The sequence below is a fragment of the Neofelis nebulosa genome, chromosome 5, assembly GCF_028018385.1.
Source record: "Neofelis nebulosa isolate mNeoNeb1 chromosome 5, mNeoNeb1.pri, whole genome shotgun sequence".
NCBI classification, from domain to species: Eukaryota; Metazoa; Chordata; class Mammalia; order Carnivora; family Felidae; genus Neofelis; species Neofelis nebulosa.
The window spans coordinates 44,258,871-44,285,857 of NC_080786.1; the positions used below are offsets into that span (position 1 = coordinate 44,258,871).

At 42.8% G+C, this 26,987-nt stretch overlaps 1 protein-coding gene across 1 annotated transcript; it reads left to right on the plus strand.

Annotated features, from left to right (window-relative positions):
• On the plus strand, window positions 1-26,987 carry TM4SF4 (transmembrane 4 L six family member 4). Its single transcript, XM_058730190.1, has 5 exons — window positions 1-456; window positions 1,437-1,526; window positions 13,201-13,337; window positions 22,667-22,856; window positions 26,757-26,987. The coding sequence occupies exons 1-5, from the start codon at window positions 283-285 to the stop codon at window positions 26,772-26,774; spliced, it is 609 nt and encodes a 202-aa protein (XP_058586173.1). The 5' UTR covers window positions 1-282; the 3' UTR covers window positions 26,775-26,987.

The window sequence follows — 26,987 nt, forward strand, 5'->3', positions numbered from 1 at the left end:
ATTGCTCTGCGCATAATCTCATTTATGGAGTGCAGGAAAAAAAAAAAGGACTTCAGGTCAGGGAGAATATATAAATGTCCATCGTCATCAAGGGTGTGCTACATCTGAGAAGCAGAAGCAACTCCAAGGACACAGCTCACAGGCTGATTTGGCTCTCAGCTCCAAAACACGGATTGAACTGGGGACATTTACAAGGACGCTCTGGCTGATAACTTTGAAGAGACCCCGTGAAGGCAGCGCTGAAGAGCCTTGTATCGCAGACCTGTATTGTGCTTCCCCAATATGTGCACAGGGGGCTGCGCCAAGTGCCTGGGGGGCACCCTCATCCCCCTCGCCTTGTTTGGCTTCCTGGCTAACATCCTGTTATTCTTCCCTGGAGGAAAAGTGATAGACAATAACGACCACCTTTCTGAAGAGGTCTGGTTTTTCGGAGGAATATTAGGAAGCGGGGTCTTGGTGAGTAGGGAAGCCTTAAAATCCCCCCAGAGAGTTCTGTCGAATCCTTTTAAAATTGGGTACTTTTGAACAAGAAGATATTTCATTGCTAACAAACGCCCAAGCATTGCATGATGAAAAGTCAGTGTCTTAATGATTTCCCTTCTCCATTAGGACCTGACGAGAGCGTGTCCACTAAATTTAATAAGTAATGAATTCCCAAGATTGGGCTGGCAGTTCTCATGGGTCAATCGAATTCCACGAACAAGACTGAGGGCTGCCAAATTTCTATATTTAAAAAAAATTTTTTTTTCAATGTTTATTTAGTTTTGAGAGACAGAAACAGAGCACGAGTGGGGGAGGGGCAGAGAGAGAGGGAGACACAGAATCCGAAGCAGGTTCCAGGCTCTGAGCTGTCAGCACAGAGCCAGACGCAGGGCTCAAACTCATGAACCGCGAGATCATGACCTGAGCCGCCCAGGCTGATTTCTATATGCTAACAAGATAGTGCTGGGGGTTGTAAACACACACTTTCTGGCAAACTGATTGACTGAAAACCACCAAAAGAAGCAGGTGTTTGTGGATTCCTCTTCCACTCATTCACTAATGATACATTTACCCCTTGTTTCCAGTAGAGGATGGGAACCTCCAATTTAGAGAGAGAGAGAGAGAGAAAGAGAGAGAGACTAGACTCACTTTTCATAACGACTGCAGACAAGTTTCTTATCGCTATCCTAACCTACCATGTAAATGGAAACTCAGGGCGTCAGGTCCTGAAGTCTTGCCTCACTGAAGCTGCAATTAGGCCTCATGGAAACTAGACACTCAGTAATACTCAGTTAATACTCCATCTACTGCACCAGCCATGCTCTGTAAGTTCTTGCCATACCCTTTTAGTCCCTGAGTCCCGCATCACGGACATAGCTCCACTCACAGCCAGGCAGGCACAGGCTCCCATTTCTCGTGTCAGACCCAGTCTGAGGTGCTTCTCTTGCTGACAGATGATTTTCCCTGCGCTGGTGTTCTTGGGCCTGAAGAACAATGACTGCTGTGGATGCTGCGGCAACGAGAGCTGTGGGAAGCGATTCGCGGTAAGTTAACCCAGAAGGCGGCTGCCAGAATGAGTCCAGGGTGCACTGTCTTCTTGTGCTTGGCATGGTGGGGATGGGGATGAATCACCAGCCCCAGGCAGGACTCTGGAGGCAGCTGGCACATACCTAAATATGGATTTCTTGCTGGTGCAAAATAACAATAATAATGCAATTTTAAACACTAAAAAGCCCCGATACTTATAGGATACGAGTATCATTTTAGATTTTGTAAAGAGGCAGGGATGTCACAGCTAGATAACTGGAGCGGGGCCATATAAAGAATGCAGGTGCCTGGGTGGCTCAGTCAGTTAGGTATCTGACTCTTGGTTTCGGCTCAGGTCATGATCTCACAGTTCATGGGATCAAGCCCTGAGACAGGCTCCATGCTGACAATGTGGAGAGTGCTTGGGATTCTTTCTCTCCCTCTCTCTGCACCACCCCCCCCCCCCAAAATAAATGAATAGACTTATAAAAAAAAAAAAGAATGGCAGGCATGGAAGGCAGGAATGGGGGCTGTAAGTCTCCCCTCTGCCACTGAGAGGCCTGAGACCATGGGCAAGTCTTTTCCCTTCTCTGGCCTGCATTGTCTCATCTGTAAAGGGAGTTGGGGCAACATAAGAGCTGATAACAGCCCCTCCCCAACAGCCCTCTAAATTCCCCATCTACACTGCTGCCAGTTTCACTGCCTCAGTGCCCAGTACTTCCCCACTTCCACCCAGACGTTGTTGACTCAGGACTTCTGTTTCCTTTCTTGTTTCGTGCAGTCAAGCATCTTTCAGTAGGTGAGCTAGAGAGATGAGGCATCACCACTCCAGCCTGGGAAGTGGGGTTGGGTCCCATCCCTGCACCTGGACGAGTCACTGTACTGCCCTCTGCCTCCCTTTGCTCATCTGTACAATGAAGATGTTGAACTAGATCAGAGTTTCCCAAGTATGGGACAGGCTCTGCTGGCAGTCAGGTGGGCTGTATCTTTCAATAGCATAGAAAGTTATTCCCTGTCAATTCTCCTTCAGTCCTTTTGATTTTATCAAGAGAATATTCAATTTTGATTGGAAAGAGGTCTTTGCCATCCCAAACCCTCATAATCCCCCTTTTTAACAAAGGGAGAACAAACGGGCGCCTGGGTGGCTCAGTCAGTTAAGTGTCTGACTCTTGACTTCGGCTCAGGTCATGATCTCACAGTTCGTGATATCTAGCCCCACATCAGGCTCTGCGCTGTCAGCGCAGAGCCTGCTTGAGATTCTCTCTCCCTGCCCCTCCCCCACTCTCTCTCATGCACACTTCCTCTTTCTCTCAAGATAAACAAACTTTAAAAAAAGCAAAAAACAAAGGGGGAATAAGTTTCAGGCTCCAGGAACACAAGCAACAAGAACTAAAAGTTCGAAACTACTGCACTGTCTTTGCTAATGTTTCTAGCTCTTCACTCCTAGTGGTGATATAAATGAATGCAACAGAGAGTTGTCTTAAAGAAAAATATTAAGAGCACGGGTACACTGATATGGCAAAAACAAAGAAGGTCAAACTGGAATTACTGGCTGGCTGATGAGTCAGGACGGTTCCTGCCCTCGTTGTCCCCCTGAAGTTCAACTGTCCTTCTAACAGGCTCATGAACCCCAAATGATGAATTACTCAAGCTTAACTTAACTTCTTAAAGGAAAAGGTATAGCCATCTGTTCCCAAATAGAATCTTTTCTAACATTTCTTCCCCATTATTATTTGCTCTTTTATTTAATCAAAAAATATCCACTGAGCACATATGAAGGGCTGAGGCTGGTATACTGTGCATACAGTTACGGTTTTCTGCGTGCAAAGATCATTCAAAAAGAATGTTCTTACCTTCTAAACACCATCATGAGTCCCAAGTAAGCACGGATCATTTTTTTTTGGCATTGATTATTATAACATTTAAAATCATCATTTACAAAGAGATGTAAAAATTAACCATGATTTATTTGATATAGTTGTATAACATGTGTTTTACACATGTATGTTTTTATATAATTAATTATAAGGGAAATGAAGAATTATGTAACTCATTTGCCCTTTGAATGTAATCCTGTTATACCTTGTGGATTTTTGGAGAATAAGCTGAAGATGAGAATTTGAAAAAGAACTGGCAATTAAGAAACTGGATGAAAATTAAAAAAGAGTCATTGCTTAGAAACCTAACAGCTCATTCTCTGATATTGAGTAGAAGGCTGAAGATTACCCAGTATCAAAACAAGGGTTTTGTTTGTTTACTTTTTGTTTTTAGGTTTATATATAACCACAGTGAAAAGTGAAATAATATTCAAAGTATTGTGCGAACCTTGTTTTTTAAATAGACTTAAGCGAAGTCCAAAAGAAAGGGAGAAAAGTCATATTTTTACAAGCACAGTTGCATTAATAAAACCTGAAACATTTGGTCTGCCCAATTCAGGTTGTCTGTCTGAGCTCCCCAACCGACTCCCCCACCCACGAAGGATCTGCCCTTGGTGTGGGTTGAGGATGACTCCTCCAAATGACTGGCCGATAGTCCACAAGGGCAGTGCTCAGCAAAGGACCAGCTCTGCCAGACTGTCAACCAAGACAACCCACCACAGCCACCTTGGACCAGGGATGCAGGGACAGCCACCCTCTAGGTGGCCAGCAAAATTCCTTTCCTTTTCTTTTTTTTTTCTTTTGTTTTGGTTCTTAATCAGTTGCCAGCTTTTGAAAATAGAGATACTACGGAAGTATTTAGATATCCTACTTCTTTTTCAAAAAATAAAAAGATGAATGAACCTGATACTTGTGGGCCTGCATTTTGACACAATGATGGCCTACAGTGGGCATGGCGGAGTGTTTCCTATAGGGTCCTCCAAGGGTTCTTGAGTTCATGCCTCTGTTTCAGAGCTCTGTTTCCTTCATGTTCTCAGGCTCTGGAGCACCAAGCAATAATCATTTTTAAAGAAAGGAATCTAAAACATTTTGTCAGACAAAAAGAAAAAGGCTGCAGCATACTTGGATTAGTACTATAATGCTGAAGATTCAAATTATTTTTCCAAAGGCTCACAGCATTCCCCGCCAGACGTTTAAGGGACACTAGGCTTCTGCGGAACACTGTTTAAGAAATCCAGCTAGGTATAGGGGCGCCTGGGTGGCTCAGTCGGTTAAGCGTCTGACTTCGGCTCAGGTCATGATCTCGCGGTCCGTGGGTTCGAGCCCCGTGTCGGGCTAGGTGCTGACAGCTCAGAGCCTGGAGCCTGTTTCAGATTCTGTGTCTCCCTCTTTCCCTGACCCTCCCCTGTTCATGCTCTCTCTCTGTCTCAAAAATAAATGTTAAAAAAAAAAAAAAAAAAAAAAGAAATCCAGCTAGGTACAAAGTCCTATGAGATGGAAACAAATTAGGCCAAGGGCTATGGGGCTAAATCCTGTCGCTGTTTCCACAGTCTTGCTCTCATTTGTTTCCTGGCCTCTCTGTCCTCTCTTCCTTGCTAAAGTCTTTCTGGAATACTTTTCAGAAGTCACTGCATCATTCTCTTCCCCTTCCCTGGCTGTAAAACCAGGATAATCAATAGATAGTAGAAGCAGGATATGGTGGTTGTAGAGATAAAGCAAGACAATGAGCTGGAAAAAATCTTGAGATCACCTAACCAATATTTCATGGTGAAACTAGAAAATGGAGGCCAGCTCTCCTCTGAGGCCGAGCAAACTTGAAGCCCAGACTTGGGGGCTGCACTCTTTTAAATAAATTAAGCTGTGGCTTAATTCAATCGGCTAAGCCTCTGACTTTGGCTCGGGTCATGATCTCATAGTTCGTGAGTTCAAGCTCCTTTTTGGGCTCTGTGCTGACAGCTCAGAGCCTGCAGCCTGCTTCGGATTCTGCGTCTCCCTCTCTCTCTACCCCTCCCCCCCCACTTGCACTCTGTATCTTTGTCTTTCAAGAATAAATAAATATTAAAAAAAATTTTTTTTAATAAATTAAGTTGAGAAAAGTGAGCCCTAGGGCAAAAACTATGAGAGGAAGGTGGCTTCTGAGGTGGGCTCTGAAAACTCAGATGGGGGATTTACTTTTGGGTCTCCACCCCCTTCCTCCCCTACAAGAGGTTCTCAGTGGCCTCCCAGCACTTTATCTGTGGCTGATCAGGGTCTCCGGCACACTAATCCTTTAAAAAAAAAAAAAAAAAAAAAAGATCTCTCAGAGTCCCTAGGATCTCTTTTAATTTTATCCACTCATTCATGTTAAGTCTGTGCTTTAATAACAGCCTTTTGGGTATGCCTGGGTGGCTCAGTCGGTTAAGCGTCCGACTTTGGCTCAGGTCATGATCTCGCGGTCGGTGAGTTCAAGCCCCTCATCGGGCTCTGTGCTGACAGCTCAGAGCCTGGAGTCTGTTTCAGATTCTGTGTCTCCCTCTCTCTCTGACCCTCCCCCATTCATGCTCTGTCTCTCTCTGTCTCAAAAATAAATAAATGTTAAAAAAAAAAAAAAAGATAACAGCCTTTTGAAGACCTTGGCCTTGACTCAAAGGAGTATCTAATAATGGGACTGAAGGGTAGATTGATAAAGGAGATATTAGGGGCAGGCCAACATTTCAGCATCCTCAACGCATATCAGGTAGATAAAGGCCCACCCCACCCACAGGCAGGGCCAGATGGTTGACTGACATGTCTCCAAGGAGGATCTTGATCACTTATGAAATTAGTCGATTCAATGTGGAGTCAGCACTTCTGCAGTGCCTGGCTCACCAGTGCCCCCTAGGGACACCTCCTGTGTGAGCACTTCTGAAGGGAACATTTCCTGAGGCCAAAAGCACTGACTCTTTTACCTCTGCATTCCTTGGTGTGACAGCCAGTGTGAGGGGAATTTAAGAAAGACAGTTCTTTTGGGGCGACTGGGTGGCTCAGTCTGTTGACCGGCCAACTTCGGCTCAGGTCATGATTTCACAGCTCATGGGTTCAAACCCCGCGTCGGGCTCTGTGCTGACCGGTCAGAGCCTGGAGCCTGCTTCCGATTCTGTGTCTCCCTCTCTCTCTGCCCTTTCCCCACTCACGCTCTGTCTTTCTCTCTCTCAAAAATAAATAAACATTTAAAAAATTGTAAAAAAAAAGACAGTTCTTTTGAAATAATAGATCATCTTGAAAGAAGAAATAAAATATGAAGAATATCTTGAAAGAAGAAATAAAAAACTAAATGTTTTTTATGCTTCAAAATCCTCTGCTGTTAAAGAGATAATGCACACATGTCCCTTCATAAGAACGCTACAAGGATGGGGGAAGATGTTGCAAGCATCCGTGTGCCCAGGAAGGGAGAGGAGCAGCAGGTGGCTGGGTAGTGAGGACACAAATGGTTGTTGAATGAGAGAAGCAAATGAATGCTCAGGAGGGATTTCAGGTGATTTCTATACTTTATCAGATTCAATTCTCACACTAACTCTTTGAGTTTGGCATTAAACCCCCTGTTTTATAACTAAGGAAACAGAGGTGCGTTCAAGTTAAGTTTCTGTTCATCACACTCCACCCCGCCAGCCCTCCCCCACTTCCCAAGTGTGATGAAGCAGAAAACACAGAACGTTTACATCCTAAAGGGGAAAAAATACATCAGGTCATCTCTATATATCTCAGAATAATTGTTAAGGAGGAACCTTCACGCCCATCAGTGATGTTTCCGCAACACGTTGCTACTACTCAAGTCTCTAAATGCTATGTCCCCAAGCCACCCATTTTCCTCTTCCCTTCCCAGGCCCCAGTGGTTCCTCCATCGGGTTCAGCCAACCTAGGTACACAACTGGCCAAGAACACACCATGGGCAGCAGCAGAGCTGGGGTCCAATCCCATGTCCTCTGCCTCCAGAGCCTGCCGGAGAGGAAGGTTTTAAAGCTGACAGATGGTGAATTCGAGGGCATTTCATCATAGGGCATGTTTATCTTCTTTTTCAAGGGAAGTGTTTACAGCATATACTTAAACACATTTCTTTAACAATGTGAACAGAACGTGCGTTCTGAGAGTTGGCCTGTTATTTTTCTGCCAAGCGTGATGCTCTCAGTATTTGTGGAAAGTAAAGTGTGTCAGGATATGATAATAAAAACATTACAATATAATAATGACATTTATCAAGTGCTTATTAATGGCATAGGAAATAATCCAAAACTCAGAAGTAGGCAAAAGAGGGGCGCCTGGGTGGCTCAGTCGATTGACCATCCAACTTTGACTCAGGTCATGATCTCACAGTTCCTGAATTCGAGCCCCGTGTCAGGCTATGTGCTGACAGCTCAGAGCCTGGAGCCTGCTTCGGATTCTGTGTCTCCCTCTCTCTCTGTGCCCCTCCCACACTTATGCTCCCACGTGTGCACGCTCTCTCTCTCTCTCTCTCCCTCTGTCAAAAAATAAATAAATAAACTTTAAAAAAAGAGAAGTAGGACAAAAAAGATTTCTAGGTATCCTATCAGTGAAGTACTGGGCATTATCTAATAGCCTACCCCACTTGGAGGTTATCTGATCCTGTGGAGATGTGTACTTTTGATTTCCTATTTACTATCAATTAGCCTATCTTTCATAATGATCTCCCTGAGCAAGTACTTATTTTTGAGCCTTATCTTATGAAAGAGGAAATGGAGGTCTTAGAAAGACTAACTTCCCAAGGTCATAAAGGAGAGAACCAAGACTCAGACCCAAATCAATATGTCTGTAACCCACACCCTTGACCACTGCACAGTGGTGCCTCTCTTTACTATTTATTCATTTTGACTAGGGAAAGCATCGGCATAGTACAAAACCTACAAAGGGAGTCTCACATTCCTGACTCAAAAGTCTGGCAACTCCTCTCTCTAGAGGATACCTCTGTTCCCAATTTTGTGTCTCCTTCCATAGATATTTCCAGGCCTTTTGCCTATTTTTTTTTAAATGTTTATTTATTTATTTTGAGTGAAAGAGAGAGACCACACGTGCTTGAGCAAGTGGGGGCAAGAGAGGGAGAGAGAGAATCCCAGGCAGGCTCCAAACTTAGCACAGAGCCAAACACAGGGCTGGGCTAGATCTTGCGACCATGAGATCATGACCTGAGCTCAGATCAAAGATCAAGAGTCCAACCAACATTTAACCAACTGAGCCACCCAAGTACCCCCACCATGCCTGTTTACTTTAACAACAATTTAGAATGTCTACCCTCGTGTATTCAACTTGAGCTCAATAACTTTTCTTTTAATATGAAACTTTTTTTACCATGAAACCCATGATATAGTTATCTTTAACATAACTAAAAGTTAGTGGTTTTAAGACTGATAATATCTCGGGGCGCCTGGGTGGCGCAGTCGGTTAAGCGTCCGACTTCAGCCAGGTCACGATCTCGCGGTCCGTGAGTTCGAGCCCCGCGTCGGGCTCTGGGCCGATGGCTCGGAGCCTGGAGCCTGTTTCTGATTCTGTGTCTCCCTCTCTCTCTGCCCCTCCCCCGTTCATGCTCTGTCTCTCTCTGTCCCAAAAATAAATAAAAAACGTTGAAAAAAAAATTAAAAAAAAAAAAAAAAGACTGATAATATCTCTGAGTAGTGAGTTTGATAATTTTTTAAAGACTTCTGAATGCGAAATTACTTAAAGCAAAGGGACATAAAGTATACCCTGCTTTGGGGCACCTGGGTGCTAAGTCAGTTAAGCATCCGACTCCTGATTTCAGCTCAGGTCATGATCTCACAGTTCGTGAGTTCAAGCCTCGAATTGGACTCTGTGTTGATGGTGCAGGAGCCTGCTTGGAATTCTCTCTCTCCCTCTCTGCCCCTCCCCCACTCATGCTCGCTCTCTGTCTCTCCCTCTCCCTCAAAATAAACAGACTTTAAAATTTTTTTATTTTTTTTTAAAGTTAAAAAAAAAGTATACCTTGCTTCATATGGTTCATCCGTTTTGGAAAAGTGATGAAAAATCAGTTTGGGTTGTTTCTTTATTTTAACGGGAAGTGTTTCAAATTTGGATACAAAATCAGACCATGCCACCAGTAGATTTCTGAGGTTGTAACCTGATGCTGCATTTTCTTCAGATAGTTTTATCAAGAAGTAAAATATTATTGATTCAGTTGGGAGTCACTGTGCTCCTCTCTTCTATCATATTTCCCTCCTCCCTAAGAGTACCCATAATCATAAATTCAGTGCACACTATATCCATACGTCTTTTAAACTCTTGCTACCAAAGATCAATTTTTCAAATATTCTAGACTATACTGTCCAATATAGGACAGCCATTGTTCACATGGGGTTATTGAGCAGTGGAATGTGGCTGATCTAAATTAAGGTATAGCATACGTATAAAATACACACCAGATTTCACAGAATTACTACAAAAACTGTAAAGTATCTCATTAGTAATTTTCATATTGATTATATGTTGAAATAATAGTTTTTGAATATGTTGAGTTAAAGAGAACATATTATTAACATTATTCTCACTGGTGGTTTTTTTGTTTGTCTTGGTTTGTTTTTGTTTTTAGTTTTTAAATGGTAGTTACTGGAAAGTGTTAAATTACATATGTGGCTCTCATTACAATTCACTGGACAGTACTGGTATAGAGGTGCTTACGATGGAGACTGCTTGCAAAGAGAAATACCATCTAACTGATATTTTTTACTAACCTGGTTTTTCATTTACTCAGATTTGCCTAACATGAAGAACGTGTGCATTTGTACTCACTTTCTGCATCTTTAAATATTTGCCTGCTAAAATGTTCCAGGAGTGCTATCTAAAATCCTTTACTCAGCTCACACAGCAGGAATAGCGAGTCAGACTTCTCTTCTCACTACTCATCAGCAGATGTTGAAACCCTGGGTTGTTTTAGTTCAACCCTGGATTAAATGAGATAAGGCATCTAAGGTTCTCACTGAATGGAGCTATTTTTATTAGCTAAAAGGCGAGATGATTGCATTAAATGGTTTTTGGGATCTTTTGTACAAAAATTAATTATAAGTGTATTTAACCATTGATTTAGTGGAAATCCTGGCTTTTGAAGACTTTTAACCAGTTTTAAGATACCTTTAAGAGACCTTTTCTTCACAGAATCTGCTTTTCATTGAGACAACCCAATCCATCACAAAGAACTGCACTGTCAACAAATGTTTTCAGACCTTTCAGAGCCTCACTCTGAAATGAAAAAAGGTAACATGAGAAGAAACTGCCCTGAGCATGTTTTTAATTGCTGTACTAGAATGTTCTGGCCATTCCTAGAGTTACATCAGCTGTGTGTAACTGACCAGCAATTTTGTTGGAACATGGTGGTGGCCCAGAGACAGAGAACTAGGCAGATAAACTGTCACTAAGAATTGAAGCAGCATTTTCCAAAAGGTGTTCTTATAAGAACTCACAGAAAAAAAGTTATAGGTTCCAATGAGACCAGGAAACTCTGCAAATCACCATCTACACCCAAATATAAGGCTAAACTGAATATCAAACCATCTTTTATTTTCCCATAAAGAAGTTTTTTAAAAAGCTCTTTGAGGGGTGCCTGGGTGGCTCAGTTGGTTGAGTATCTGACTTCAGCTCAGATCATGATCACACAGTTCGTGGGCTCAAGCCCTGCTGACAGCTCAGAGCCTGGAGCCTGCTTCAGATTCTGTGTCCCCCTCTCTCTCTGTTCCTCTCCCGCTCAGGCTCTCACTCTCTCTCTCTCTCTCTCTCTCTCTCTCTCTCTAAGTAAATAAACATTAAAAAAAATTTTTAAGCTCTTTGACTGACATTAATATACAAACTTTGAATGATGGGCACATACTTTAATCACATTCTATAAAATTTTAATACATTGATTTTGAAATAAGTCTTTCCCCCACTCATTTATTTTTAAATGTATTATTGCTTTTTTGACACCAGGTCTTTGCTACTACTAAAGATACCTTTTGAGCCATCAAGAGTTTCCCACAGCACATCTTCCCTTCCATTTAAGTTTGGATACAACATTTTTGTAGCCATGTATGATGCTGGTCAGGGGAAATTTCACTCAGTCACCAATAGCAATTCACGTCAGACAAAGACAGTATTTGAACACCTCTCTTTCAGGTGTATGTTAACGATCCCCACAACTGTCAACACTACGTATGCTCATTTAGAATGCCCTTTAAAAGGTTTGTTAACTGTAACATTCAGAACTAGAAATTGTGAGGCCAACTTTCCTAGAATAACTAATACATCAGTGTTCAGAAAAAGAAAATTGTTTTTCTCTCCCCCAGAAAAAAATTTTTATACAATTCTCTCAGCTAACATTACTTGGGTTGTTTCTGACCAATGTCTTCCCCCATGCGGTACTTGGTTGTTCAAAATAAAGTATTTGAGAAAGTGCCCTATTGTCTGATAGACAAAATAAGGACTCAACTCTGAGGCAATTTCCTCACTTATCAGTGATAACTTGGGAGCTAATAATTTTGCTTATATTCCAGCATACATAGTATATCCCCTTCTTGGAGGTTCACTGACTTCAGTGTATCACAAAGATTTTTAGAAGTAAAACAGGAGTGAAGCCTATTTAACTTCATATAATCCAGAAATCTCCAAAATTGTTCACCTAGATATCCTTTGGAAAAGAGATGGCCTGTTCTAACTTGATAAATTGAACAAAATTTTCATTTACTTCTTACCTAGATTATGTTCAGTAATGTTACTAATGGTGAGAATGGATTTTGGCTACCCTAGACACAAAACTCAAAGGGAAAATTTCAAATAATGAGTAACATGAAACCATAGTCTTTGAAAACATCCAACAAGTAGTTATTTGGTGCCTTTGAAAAGGTGGGAAGAAGAAAAACCAAATACATGATGGCCAGGGTAAAGCAATGTCCTACCTATCTTCAAATAACTCATTGTCCATGACGGCAAGGAGCTTATGTTCCGGTTGGGGAAGACGGACATAAAAAGCTATGCATAAATGTCTTGTGGGCACTGTGCCATGAGAAAAGTTTATATAGTCCAGGGTACTGGGGTAAGAGATGAAAGAGAGGATGGTTAGTTTGACATAGGAAGTCAGATAAGACTTTATAAGGCACATGGGGCAGAGGTCAGTCTTGGATAGTTGCACCAAAAATACATTCACATATGATATGAAAACAAATACCAGCTAAAGTGGAACTCCATTATTACATAGATTCCAATTGTCCAGGCACTATCAGGTCCTCTCCACCCCAAACCCATCCCTGCCCCGCCCCCTGGCCAACTATATTCTGTGATAAGATTGTTAGTAATACACAGAAGGGAGAAGGGGAGTACCTGACATTTAACTTAAGTTGTCATGTCTACCTTTCACAACAGACCTTGTAGGCAGGCCTTATCATGCCCATCTCATGCCAACTAGGCACCCCAGACCAGAAGACTTTTAAGATCACTTCCAATTCTAAGATTCTTTGATTCTGTAATAGACAGCCTTTCATATTAGTCCTGAGAAAGAGAAAGATCAGGAGGAGATTCTATTCTTAACAAGGTTAAAAACCATGGTTCAAAGGTATCAACCATAACTAGCACTTCAATCATCAATGAGTAGGTAAAGAAAGATATGGGAATGGGGGGAAGAAGGGGAAAAAAGATACCAAAATTCATTCTAGGAGACACCACAGGTCCCACCTACTGTGAAGACTGGCTCTTACCCCATAACTTCCCTGGAGACACTATGCTCAACGACAGACTGGTTGGTTAGGTGTGCTGGGGGTAACCTCTGGAACACCTTAAGAACCCGTCTATCTCTCTCCTTCTCTTTCAGATGTTCACCTCCACAATATTTGCTGTGATTGGATTCTTGGGTGCTGGATACTCATTTGTCATCTCAGCCATCTCAATCAACAGGGGTCCTAAATGTCTCATGGACAATAGCACGTGGGGCTACCCCTTCCACGATGGGTAAGGTGCACCCTGTGATGTCCACGTGTCCCCACAAGGCAGGTAAATGGCCCAAGGGAGACCCTGCATAGGTCCTGTCACCTTCATTTGACTAGTGTCAGGCATGTTGCTCCTCTGAAGCAGAGCTGGAGAGGGGGTGGAGTGAGCTTGCCCCAGATCTCACTCTAATTGATCTTTCTTTTTTTTTTTTTTTAATGATTATTTATTTTTGAGAGACACAGAGGGACAGAGTGTGAGAAGGGAAGAGGCAAAGAGAGAGACACAGAATCAGAAGCAGGCTCTAGGCTCTGAGCTGTTAGCACAGAGCCCGATGCGGGGCTCGAACCCACGAACCATGAGATCATGACCTGAGCCAAAGCTGGACGCTTAACCAGTTGAGCCACCCAGGGGCCCTTTTAATTGCTCTTTTGACAGACACCAGGAGAAATAACCAAGAGGGGGTGCTTCAGCTGGCCTGAGAGAAGGAGATTTGCAGTGTCATTACTGACACCCCGACATTTATGAGCAGCGACATGAGGCAACGAATAATATTAATTAACAGAAAGTGGTGGCTCCCATTGAAAATCTTATCAGAGAAAACGAGAATGATTACTCACTAACAGGGCTCAAAGGCTCCCTAGATTGTCTATGAGTAGACTATCTTTTCAGGCGCAAATTTATGGAAAATGACATTGAGAATATTGTAGATTCTTCACGAGACTTAATAGAACTGGTTAAAATAACACTGCATGTTGTCATGGAACTCTGTAGCTGATAAAGAACGTCCCCCCCCCCCACAACAAATTTATAATTTAATCCCCACAACAACCGCAAGCAGTAGTTATACCCTGCCAAGGCAGGCTTAATAATTTTGGCTTGCTCAAAGTCGCACAGCTGGTTAAGGGCAGAGGCAGGGCTCAAACTCCTACCTTCCAACTTTTGAGTTCTAGTATCTTTAAAAAAAAAAAAAATTTCTTTAAAGTTTGTTTATTTTTGAGGGAGATAGAACATGATCTGGAGAGGGGCAAACACAGAATTTAAAGCTGGTTCCAGGCTCCACAGAGCCCAATGTGGGCTCGAACTCACGAATCGTGAGATCATGACCTGAGCTGAAGTCAGACACTTAACCGGCTAAGCCACCCAGGCGCCCTTGAGTTCTAGTGTCTTTAGACTACACACCCTTCTGCCCATAGACTATACCGTGCACCACAGTAGACAATAGCCATATGTAGCTGTTCAAACTTAAATTCATTCAAATGAAATAAAGTTAAAATTCCTCAATCACACTATCAGTATTTCAAGTATCAGCAGCCACATGTGTCTAGTTGCAACTGCATTGACCCTCACCGATACAGGACATTACCACTGTCACAGACGGTCTATGAGACAGTGCTGCACCAGCCTCTGACCTCCAGGAGGGCTTGGACCATTTCTGCTTTGCTCATTACCACCTGGCACAGTGACTGACACATCTAGGTGGTCAGGAAATGTGGTTGTGAGGTGCCCCTACACTGGACGATGGGACCGTGCCTAAAGAAATCTGTAGGACAATTTATTAACTCTACATGTTCATTTACAATGAGAGTCTAAAGAACTTCAAAAGCAGGCTTTAGATGAGGAGACAGAGGGTACTGGTTCTGTTATGATACAGCTCACAAGAGTTTCGTGTAAAGTATCATCCCTCCTTCTAAAGTTAAACAGGAGGGGGCGCCTGGGCGGCTCAGTCGGTTAAGTGTCCGACTTCGGCTCAGGTCGTGATCTCGTGGTCCGTGGGTTTGAGCCCCGCGTCAGGCTCTGTGCTGACAGCTAGGAGCCTGGAGCCTGTTTCTGCTTCTGTGTCTCCCTCCCTCTCTGACCCTCCCCCATTCATGCTCTGTCTCTGTCTCAAAAATAAATAAACATTAAAAAAAATTAAAAAAAAAATAAAGTTAAACAGGAGTACAGGCCTCTAAACATCACATGCAGGGATTCCCAAAGGCAATGGTTGTACTGTGCCCCCTTACCTTGCAGAGGACTGCTGGGGCCCCGCTGCCGTGGGGTTAGCCTACGCATAGAAATCAGACACCAGATCCATTTCCTGAGGTTCTTCCCCTGAGAGTTTATGAAACTACAGATTATGTCTCCTTCTAAGGACCCTTCTCCTATTATTTCCATCAACAACAGAAGCGCAGTATTAAACACGCTTTTGTATTTACTGTTATGTGAATGCTACTACCCTTGACGAACTCAAAATCAATTAGAATGAATCTATGTCCAAAACAAAGGACGGAGAAAAGAAACACACTTGCCCAGTAACGCCCGAAGGCAGTACAATAGCATTAGACCCTAACACCCTCCCTGGCACCCTCCCCCGCTCCCTGCTTGGGATGGAATGGGATCCATGCCCAAGGTCAGGAGAGTGACAGCTGGTCTGTGGGCCACTACAGGAAATGCCAGCGTGGGGGAAGGACAGGAAACAACTTTTCAAAGTCCTCTGTCCTTCTGGTGAAGCAAGTTTTCATGCACATCATAGCCCTTTACTGCACATTACTCCGTGATAGATGCTTTCACAAATGGTACCGGATCTTCTCACAACAACCAACCCATTCATTAACTTGTATCAGATCAGAGAGGTTTAACAGTACAAACAGAACAGAATAAACTTTGCAGGCAAGCAGGCACATTTCAGAATTCTCCACCCTCCTCTGTTCATGGTAAGGCTTTGATGATTCTTTGACAGGAGAGAGGTTTGAGTGCCACCATATCTGCATAGTGGCTTCAAACTATCATGGGATCAAATATCGCTGTGTAGGGGTTTATTACAAAACCATGTAGCCTACGCTTTCCAGGTGATCGATAGGCTATTTAAGAGTGATTTTGACTATTTGTGGTTTGGTTTTGTTTTTTTCTCCTCACGCCCTGACTTTGGAATTTAATCACACAGAAGGTGCAAGTCCTCTCTCTGTACAAGGCGTGAAATATGCCAAGATTGGCACAGGATAAGGCTCTCAGGAGGGGGGGGATCTAGGTGGAATGTGTCACATGGCATCCTCTCTGCCACCTGGCAGTCTCCTGTCAGCATTCCATTGTCTCCTACATCCTGTGTCCTATCTTCTCAGGCAAGAACTCACATTCCTTTATGACCTTATCTCCCACAGCAGCTCCAACCTTTCCCTCGGACTGCAGGGGCTCAGCATGAATTTTTATAACAGTAATCGAACCTCGGTGGCTTGGTATTTTTCCGTTAACAAAGTGCTTTCACCCACATGTTTCACTTGATCCTGACAGAAAACTTGTGGGATTATTAACTCTCCTTCAGAGGGAAGATAGCTGAGGCCCAGAGAGGACAAGTGACTTGCCCAAAGAAATGAAATGGTCTTTCATTTTCTTTCCTTCTTTCTTTCTTTCTTTCTTTCTTTCTTTCTTTCTTTCTTTCTTTCTTTCTTTCTTTCTTTCTTTCTTTCTTTCTTTTCTTTTCTTTTCTTTCTTTCTGTTTCTTTCTTTTCTTTTTCTTTCTTTCTTTCTTTCTTTCTTTCTTTCTTTCTTTCTTTTCTTTCTTTTCCTTCCTTCTTTCCTTCCTTCCTTCCTTCCTTCCTTCCTTCCTTCCTTCCTTCCTTCCTTCCTTCCTTCCTTCCTTCTGTTTATTTATTTTGAGAGAGAGAGAACTAGCAGGGGAAGGGCGGAGAGAGAGGGGGACAGAGGATCCAAAGTGGGCTCTGTGCTGACAACCGAGAACCCACTGCGGGGCTGAAACTCACGAACTGAGAGATCATGACCTGGGCCAAAGATGGACACTCAACCGACTGAGCCACCCAGGCACCCCATAAATGCTGTTTCCTAATGACTGAAGCTCAGATCCAATTTTTCTGAGTCTAAGTCACAATGGCTTTTCTAGAACACAAGTGATATTGATTTGCACTCTCTACTTTTTGTGTCGATTATAGATTCTGTGTAGCATAGCTCAGGGTCTCTGCTTCCGTGGACTCTTCTTATCCACGGGATCCCAGTGCATAAACACTGACGTGGTTGTTGTAGCTACAAATCTAACACATGCACAGTTACTAGTGAGGAGCAAGTATTAATCACTTGTATGAGCCTGAAGATAAGGACCTAGAACAGTTGTCACTCTTTCCTTATTACCAAATGGCAGTGGCAGCCACTACCACTGCTTCTTTTCTTTTCTTTTCTTTCTCCCTTCCTTTCTCTCTTTCTTTCTTTCTTTCTCATTCCTTCTTTTTTATTTCTTTCCTTTCTTTCCCCCCTCCCCCCGCCTCTCTCTTTCTCTTTCTTTTCCCTTTCTTCCTCCTACTATTCCTCCTCCTCCTTCTCCTTCTCAGTGTTTAGGGGCTAAATGTTTCTGCACACATTATCTCACTTAATCTTCTTAATAAAACTGAGAATTCTTATCCCTGCAGTAGAAAAATGAAATTCAGAAAGATTAATTTGCCCAGGGCTCCACAGCTAGTAATTAGCAGAAGGAGCATTTGAAAAAGCAAACACACACTTGGCCAGTACCCTACTTTGTGCTGAAGCCTGTCCAAAACATGAAGCAGACAAGGATGGATGTGGCCCCTGCCCCAGTGAGTGCAGGGCTAGTTAGAGCGACAACACAGGTCACACCCTCACAATGCAGAAAGGGACGAAATGGAGGAGTGCAAGGGAAACTTCTCTGAGGAGGTGACATGGGCTGGTTTGGGGACATGAGCAAAGGTGTGCCTTCCAGATAGGGAGGAGAAGCATATTTCAGGCAGAGAGAAGAGGAGGACTTGAGACAACCATGAAAAGGCCCAACATGCTCAGAGAATGTCTGTTCACTGCAAGCCTGAAGCTCGGGGTGAATGTGGGGGAGAGGAACAGAAGGGGACACCACCTGGGGACGTGGTTGACAGGTAGGCCAGAACTTTGGGACCTCAGGGACCAGCAGAGGACTTCAAGCAGGACATGCCACCGCCACCTGGGATTTCTAGGACGATTGTGATGTCAGTGATGTGGAGGATGAAGACATGCTCGGTAAGAAGAGACAAAAGTCGGAGATTGGAGTAATAATCCTGATAAGGTTATCACCAGCAAGGCAGTGGAATTTGGCTCCAAAGGACACAGATTTCAGAGATCTGAGATGGAATCATCAGGATTAGGTGTGAGGAAATAGGAGGCAGGTTATTGAGTTGGACTCCAAGATTTCCAGCTTGGGGCACAAAATTCAGGGCTCCTCAATGCCATAGGACATAGCCCGGGTTGGGTTGGTTTGTTTGTTTGTTTTTCCCTCAGAAATGTTTGTTGGCAATCTTGTTAAAAGAGCAAAGACAGTTAACTTTCTCTGTCATGAGAACCATACTAAAGAGGCCTCCTAGAAGGAAAAAGAAACCTAGGACATTTTGAGATACACCCTCTTGCCTTCCTTTGAAGTAGGACCTCCTCCCATCCAAGGTCTTCCTTTCTAAGACAATTGGCTACCTCTACCTTGACCCTGAGCTGCTGAAAGGGAAGCAGCTGGCACAAGGCATGGGGACAGCCACAGAAGGGAGAACCAGAGGAAAGGCCAAGGACGATAGCAGTGGGGGAGGGACAAGGGACACGGCCAAGCACAGCACTCCCCCGTCTGGCTGTAACCCTGCCTGCTCCCTGGGGAAGGTGAGGTGTGGCGAGCTCTTTCACACCAAAACACAGAAGTGAGTACAATAAATGTTCTGCCTGGACTTTCAGTTTAGACCATCTGCATTTGTACTTCAGAGATTGCTCATCAGCAAGGAACCCCATAAGCTGCTCTTGAACACATTCCCTAGAGCTGAAAGCCACACTGACAGGGGGATGCGGGCTTGCCCCCCGGGCTTTCCAGCTTTCAGGAAGCACGAAACACTCATGGATGTCAAGCAGCTTTGCTCTTCGCCTGACTGGACTTAGGGACCAGTCACACCCCTGCCACATACCAGTGGGGTCATCCTGGGCAGTGCATTGACCTCTCAGCTCTTCCTCTGTCAGATGGGGTAACAGCATGCTCTACGTCACAGATTCAGGCAAGAATGAAAGAACGCGATGCACAGAAAGCCTTTGGCACAATTACTGCCACATGCTGTTTGCTAAACGTTCAGCCTTATTATTCATTTTTGTGAATATAACTCATTACCATGAACAGATTACGCATTAGAGCTTTCTGAAACATTATGCTTTCATAATGATTTTGTGATTTAATTCCTATCTTTTCATCCAGTCACATGAAGGCTCAAAGAGACTATTCCCTTTATCATGGTACAGGTAACCTTAATTGACAAGCTATTATAAATATGTTGTATAAATCAAATGTAATAAATAAGTCATATTTCAAATATACCGAAGGGATATAATCACTCAACATAGGGAGTTCGTGTAATGATTAAGAACATTAGCTGCAGAGTCAGACAGACCGAAGACCACATCCAGGCACTTCCGTTCACTCGCCTCAACCTCTTAATCTGAGTGTATATGTTCATTCGTTCCGTGAGTGTTTTGTGGAGGCTATACTCTATGCAAGGCCTCATTCAAGTAAAAGAACACCTCCTTGTGGGATTCAGAAAGATGATGTAAAGCACGTGGGCAGGACCAGTACGTGACAGTTGCCGTTATTTATCGATCACTCCCTGTGCTGGAACTGGGGACGGTGTTAGGAGACACGATCTCTGTCCACATGGGCATACAGCCCTGAAAAGAAAAACAGGAAAATGGACAGACGATGATAGCACAGGGTCCTAGGTGCTCTTCCAGAGGAAACACAGAAAGCTGGGAGGCACAGAAGGGCTACCAACGTCAGCTGAGGGCAGGAGGAGGATCGGGGAGTTTGTCCCAGGGGATGTGACCCCAGAACAAGCCAGGCAGAGTGGGCCAGGCAAAGCATTCGGGAGCCCCTCTTCTTTCCGTCAGCTGCCTCTGTTGCTTTCAAGAGGTGAGTCTCATGAAACCCATGGCTTTCTATACGGATATGGCGGGATTACTACAGCTCAGATGGAAATACCCTTCACAATAATGGGATGCTTTAAAACTCCAGTCAAGTGGATTTAAACTGCCTCAGCTCTCCTTGCTTCACAGAATGTGGAAACATGATTTTCTCCACAAAAAATTAGGGCCCACTGTCTCGTGGGGTTGGGGAGTTGGCCACAACAATCATTGCCAACATCTCGGGGAGCCTCAGGCCCTGAGAATCTGAGAGGAGAGAAGAAGGGTCTGGAATGCGTATTTATGGTGGTTTGTGGGGGATGAGGTGGGTGGAACTGAGAGGATTTCTTTCTCCAGGTGCCCAAACTCCACCCTTACTTCCAAGGCTCCCCCGTGAGCATTGCACCAATTTCGCCACCGGGAGGTGCTGTCATCCCATCTCTGCACAAACTCTTGCAGAGGGGAAAAAACTCAGGATTGCCAATTGCTTCATCTTAGAATCCTTTCTTTATAAAATGTGCCTGGAAAATATTGTGTCTTCACGACTTTCTATAGTCAAGTTTGAAAACTGTAAAGATAGACAGGACTACATCGAAAAATGCAGAACAGAAAGTTGAGTGTTTACAAGTAATTAATAAAAGGAAGTTTTCCACAACGGTACATAACATACAGTACATGATCTTTGTGAATCTTCACATTTGTGAGGTTGTTCTCAGCCCATTTTATAGATGAAGAACTGATGCTATGGGGGTGGGGGGAAGTAACTTGTATGAGGAATACACAGAGAGTAAGATGAATGCTTGGATTCAAACCCAGGTTCAACTCAATCCAAAATACCAGGCTCTTTCCTTTAGACCACACTGCTCAGGTTAAGTAAAATAATAAAAATACTAGCATTTACTGAGCACTTACTATATGTTAGGCACTGTCCTAAGCACGTCACTAGTGTTAGTTCAGGTAATTGTCACAACAACCCTACAATTTAATGATATTATTCCCACTTTACAGATAAGTACACAAGTCACGCAGTTAATGAGCAGCTATGGAAAAGTGAATCAATGCTCCAAACAATGCAGTGTTTTACTTTTAAATCAAGAGCAAAATGCTCCTTCTTTCCTTTATTCCTTGTGCTCTATTCAACTCCAGGGTATCTGCCATCATTCCAAAGATTTTTGAAAATCTTAATATGGAATGTATTTAAAATGAGCACTGATGCACTGGAGAATTTGTCAGAAACAGGAGTAGATGTTAATTTAGTAGCCAGAAGGAGTTTCCCATTGAGTCCTTGAAAGGATAGAGGATACATAAAGGCAGAGGTAGAGACCAATTTGTGGCTCTAAGAATGTGAGAAAAAATTATAGTAATCCACAGCATTTATCCACTTTTACTCTTGTTTTTGTCTGAAAGACAATAGGTTTCCCATTTCTCCTTCAAGACACAATGCCCTTTATATTGTAGTAAACTCCTAATATATATATTTTTATAAAATATTGCAGTTTCTCCTGTTTCAAAATTTTATAAACTATGTGTTAAGGCAGCAGATTATTTCTTCCTTTTAGTTAATTAAATCTTTTTGCATGCGGAATCCCTACATGTTAACAAAAATACAGTTGAGCAAAATTCGCAATTTGGCTAGAATTAGGCCTTCAAACATTAAGCTCTTCCCTTTAAGTGTCCCTTTGACATGACTGTACTTTACAAGGCCACTAGACTTGACAGATAATTTTGTCAAAAGCCCAAATGGTCCCTAACAACAACTGGCAGGATAATGGCCATGAACATTTGTAAGAGTCTACTCCCAGGGTATCTTCATTTTCCCAGTCCCCTCATAGATACTGGATTTACCCATCCTTTTGGTCCCCTCACAAAAATCACTCTGTCACTTAGTACCTATGCAACCTAGGGGTAAGCCACTTAACCTCTCTGTGCCTCAATGTCCTTATTTGTGAAATGGAAGGTTCCTCATTAGGTTTCTATGAGAAGGTTCTCATAAGGCTTCTATGCGGAAAAAAATGAGTTGATATGTGCACAAAATTTAGAGCAGAGTCTGGCACATAGTATATGTTTAATAAAAATGTTAGGTGTTGTTTTTAAAATTATTATTATGGGATAGGTCTCCTTTTTTTTTCTTTTTTCTCTTTTTAAATTTAATAGAGATAGAGTGTGTGTGTGAATGGGGGAGAGGGGCAGAGGGAGAGAGAGAATCATAAGCAGGCTCCACGCTCAGCTCAGAGCCCAATGTGGGGCTTGATCCAATGACCCTGGGATCATGACCTGAGCCAAATCAAGAATCAGATGCTCAACCAACTGAGCCACCCAGGTGCTCCATTATGGGACATTTCTCTTATGGAGCTTATGTTTGGGATGGAAAGTATTGCAAAAGAAAAATCATTATGGTGTCTTTGTAGCCCAACGTATTGCATATGTTTTACAAATGTCTCCTTTCTCCTCCATATTTTGGACAGGGATTACCTCAATGATGAGGCGTTATGGAGCAAGTGCCGGCAGCCTGCCGATGTGGTTCCCTGGCATCTGACCCTCTTCTCCATCCTGCTGGTCATAGGCGGAGTCCAGATGCTTCTCTGTGCCATCCAGGTGGTCAACGGCCTCCTGGGGACCCTGTGCGGAGACTGCCAGTGTTGCAGCTGTTGTGGGGTGAGTTGAGGTCCTGGTCCTTTCTCCTTGGCATGCTCGGGAGGCCAGGGTAGGCCACCAGCACTAATGGGGAGAGGGTGGAGACAGCAGTAGCTGCAGAAAACCAGGCTGGAAAGGCCAGGCAGCCCTCTCTACCAGCTCAGGGGAGTGGTAACACTGTGTGGCTGACCCAGGCTGACGTGGACCAAAATTCTCAGTCTCAGACCCAGTTGACCACAATCCTGGAGGCAGAGGACTCTAAATACATGTAGAAGTTTACAATAATGTTTATTATTATTTATACGAAGACCCCCAGGAAGTGGGCATTTGTCATACACATGTATTGTCAATAACATGTCATGGTCTGGCCCAAAACGTTCTCACTATTCCCTAAATAGATCTAGACAGTGGATGGAAGTTGCCAAGAAATACATGGAACACATGTCAGGGCATTTTCTTTTCCCCGGAAAAGAACAGAACATACCAATGCAAAACCTAACACTGGATGAGATTTCTGATATAGAAGAGAGAAGTGGTTCTCACGCAGGGCGGGAAAAAAAGGAAATCACTGAGGATTTAGTCTCCAAGTATGATTATAAATTATCAACAATATAAAAAGTAAAAATAAACGTATGGCCTGCAAGACTGTGATTATTTCAACTAGTGACCAAACCAGATCAGGCAATTGTTCAAACACACACAGAATTATTTAAAAACACAAACTGACATATGAGGAAAAATTAAACAGAACTTGAGAGTCCCATAATTGAGGAACTATGTAAATAAATATAAACTGTGACCTATCTATTTAATACAACATTATGTCCAAATTTTATTTTATTCTTTTTTTTTAAGTGTATTTATTTATTTCAAGAGAGAGACAGAACATGCATGTGGGGGAGGGGCAAAGAGATCTCACAGACTGTGAGATCATGACCTGAACCGAAAACAAGAGTCTGACGCTTAACTGACTAAGCCAGCCAGACGCCCCAGTTATGCCCAAATTTTAAATGTTTCCAATAATTTTCTTCAAATTTCTAACAAGCATTATACGTACACAGGTCAAAAATTAAGTCTGTGTGTCAGAAACATACAGCGGTATTCAGTTGGAAAGCCTGCCCTGTCTTCTACCTACCCAGTTCCTCTCAGTCTCTACCTGATTTCTTCTATATCCTCTCAGAGTTTCTTCATTATTGTTTTTATTCACCCTCCCTGAAAAAGATTTTAAAACTGTAATAATACTGAAAATGCTTATGAGATAGTGTTATTTAAAAAGAGCAAGATACAGAGGCACCTGGCTGGTTTGGAAGGGCATGTGACTCTTGATCTTAAAGAATTGTGGGTTCAAGCCCCACACTGGGTATAGAGATTACTTAAAACTAAAATCTTTAAAAAAAATAAAAATAAGAAAAGCTAGATAAAAAAAAGTATACAAATAAACAACCATGTAAATAAGAAAAAAACACTATGAATTGAAAAGAAACCTAGAGGAAATCCAACCCAAATATTAAATGATGGGTAAGAAGGAAATAACTTATTTCCTTCCTTCTAGCTTATATTATTCAAAAAAAAGGTTTAACAATCATAAATTTTAAAATATACAAAATATAAATAAAAAGGTCCCCAAAATTAACTGTAAAATGCATGTATTACAAATAAATTTCACTGAGTATTGGGTCTTTTGTTCTGTAAATTTTCAGTTCTATCATGTTGTATTTAAATTTTTTGGTCTTTAAACACAAATGAGAAGAAAAGAAAACTACCAGTGAGTAATCCATCAAAATGATTCTTATGATAGAAGTTAAGACTATTGAGCATCTAAATCTTATGGGTCATCCAAAATGAATTCATGCTTGCTAAATCATCTCATTTCAAACACTTTCATTATTTCCTTTTCTGACACAGAAGAGAATCATATATTTAATTAGGAAGCAAATTTTCATTGCAAGATTTATTAGAAATATAGCTGCCCTTTAAATAGAAAATAGTTTATTAAATTTGAGGATTATCTATAAATTTAAAAAATATGTCCATAGGTGCCAGTACATTGACTTTTTTCAGTGAGTGTCATCTGTACAAACACTATATTTTAACAATTTTAACAAGTAAATCACTTGATAGTCAAAAGACAGTAGATGGACTCCATAGTTGTCAGTGCATGTGAATCGGAGAATCAGAAGGTGAATATACACCTCCTGAATACGCCTCCCTCCCTCCCTTCCTTCCTTCTTTCTCCCTCCCTCCCTCCCTTCCTTCCTTCCTTCCTTCCTCCCTTCCTCTATTCCTTCTTCCTTCCTTCCTTCCTTCCCTCTTCCTTCCTTCTTTCCTTCCTTCCTTCCTTCCCCCTTCCCTTCCTCTATTCCTTCTTCCTTCCTTCCTTCCCTCTTCCTTCCTTCCTTCCTTCCTCCCTCCCTCCCTTCCTCTATTCCTTCTTCCTTCCTTCCTTCCTTCCCTCTTCCTTCCTTCTTTCCTTCCTTCCTTCCTTCCCCCCTCCCTTCCTCTATTCCTTCTTCCTTCCTTCCTTCTTTCTCTCTTCCTTCCTTCTTTCCTTCCTTCCTCCCTTCCTTCCCTTCCCTTCCTTTCCCTTCCTTCTTCTCCAACTTTTTATTTGAAAAACTTCAACTGTACATAAAATTTAAAGGGACAGTAAAATGAACACCTGTATAATTTCACCTAGATCCACAAACTGTTCATATTTGCTTGCTCTCTCTTTCTGAACCACTGGAAAGTCATTTGCAGGCATGAAGAACCTTCACTACCAGATATTTCAGTGCACACGAGAGCTGCATTTTTTAACGATCAGTCTGCTGAGGATTCCTTTCTTGCTGGCAGTTTGCCTCTGGTACAGCTGGTCAGCATCCCCTGCAGCGTCCCACTGTGGGGGGACTTGGGCTCACGGCCTAGTTCCACAACCTCCTAGCTGAGTGACCCCAGCAAGCTTCCTAACTTCTCAAGTCTTAGTTACCCCAACTGCCTCTTGCCGAGCTTTTACGGAAAGCGTGCAGATCCATCCGTTCAAGCAGAAAGTATTTATTGAGAGATTTCTGAGCCTGGCACAGTCCTTAAATGAGGTAATAGATGGAAGCGTGCCTTAAATACAAGCTATGAGATCGGGGTTGAATGCCAGCTGCACAGTCTTGGCAAAGTCAGCTGCACGCAACTGTTTCTTTGTCTGCAAAATGCGGTTTTTAAACCTATTTCCTAAGGTTGCTGAGTCTAACACAGGGTGATAAATATGCATCGACATCAACGGCCAGAAGGCTCAGGCCATTGTACTGATTGTTCTTTACTAAGGTATGAAAATTGGTGAGGCAGTGCAGCTTCAAGGAAAGGGGCACAGTCTCTGGGATCAACCTGCCTGGGTTCAAATCCAGGCTCCTCTATTTCTTTGTTGTGGCTTTGGATACTCACTGAAGCTCTCTGCACCTCTTATCAAAAAAATTTTTTTAAACAATGCAGGGGAGCCTGGGTGGCTCAGTCAGTTGAGCGTCCAACTTTGGCTCAGGTCATGATCTCACGGTTCATGGGTTCGAGCCCCGCGTCGGGCTCTGTGCTGACAGCTTGGAGCCTGGAGCATGCTTCGGATTCTGTGTCTCCCTCTCTCTCTGCCCCTCCCCCGCTCATGCTCTCTCTCTCTCTCTCTCTCTCTCTCTCTCTCTGTCTCAAAAATAAACAAACATTTTCAAAAATAATAATAAATGGTACAAAATAAATTGAAGCCTCATCTCTTATAACCTAAAAACAGGTAAGTGACAGATTAAAGCTCTGAAACAGAAAAGTATTGAAAATATTCAATAGGTAACTAATACCCGGTAGGAATAATCAGGACGAAGGTGGGGTGGGGCGGGGAGGGGAGGAGAGAAGAAAGCAAAAACAAAACAAAAAAAGAATGAAGTCATAATTAACTTTTCTACCTTCTAGGGAGATGGACCAGTTTAAATCTCCTTGGTGAGCTGTTCTAACTCGACGGCAGTTGGGACGTTACACTAAACTCATTCTTCTTTCTGGGGTTGGCACTCCCCATCTGCTTCCCTGACAAAGTTTAGGGACAGCGGAACTATCCTTTCCACTTTCCAAGACAGCTTAGCTCACGGCTTAGCTCAACTTAGATGTTTATGCTACTTTCAAATAAAAAATAGTTTGGCCACTTCA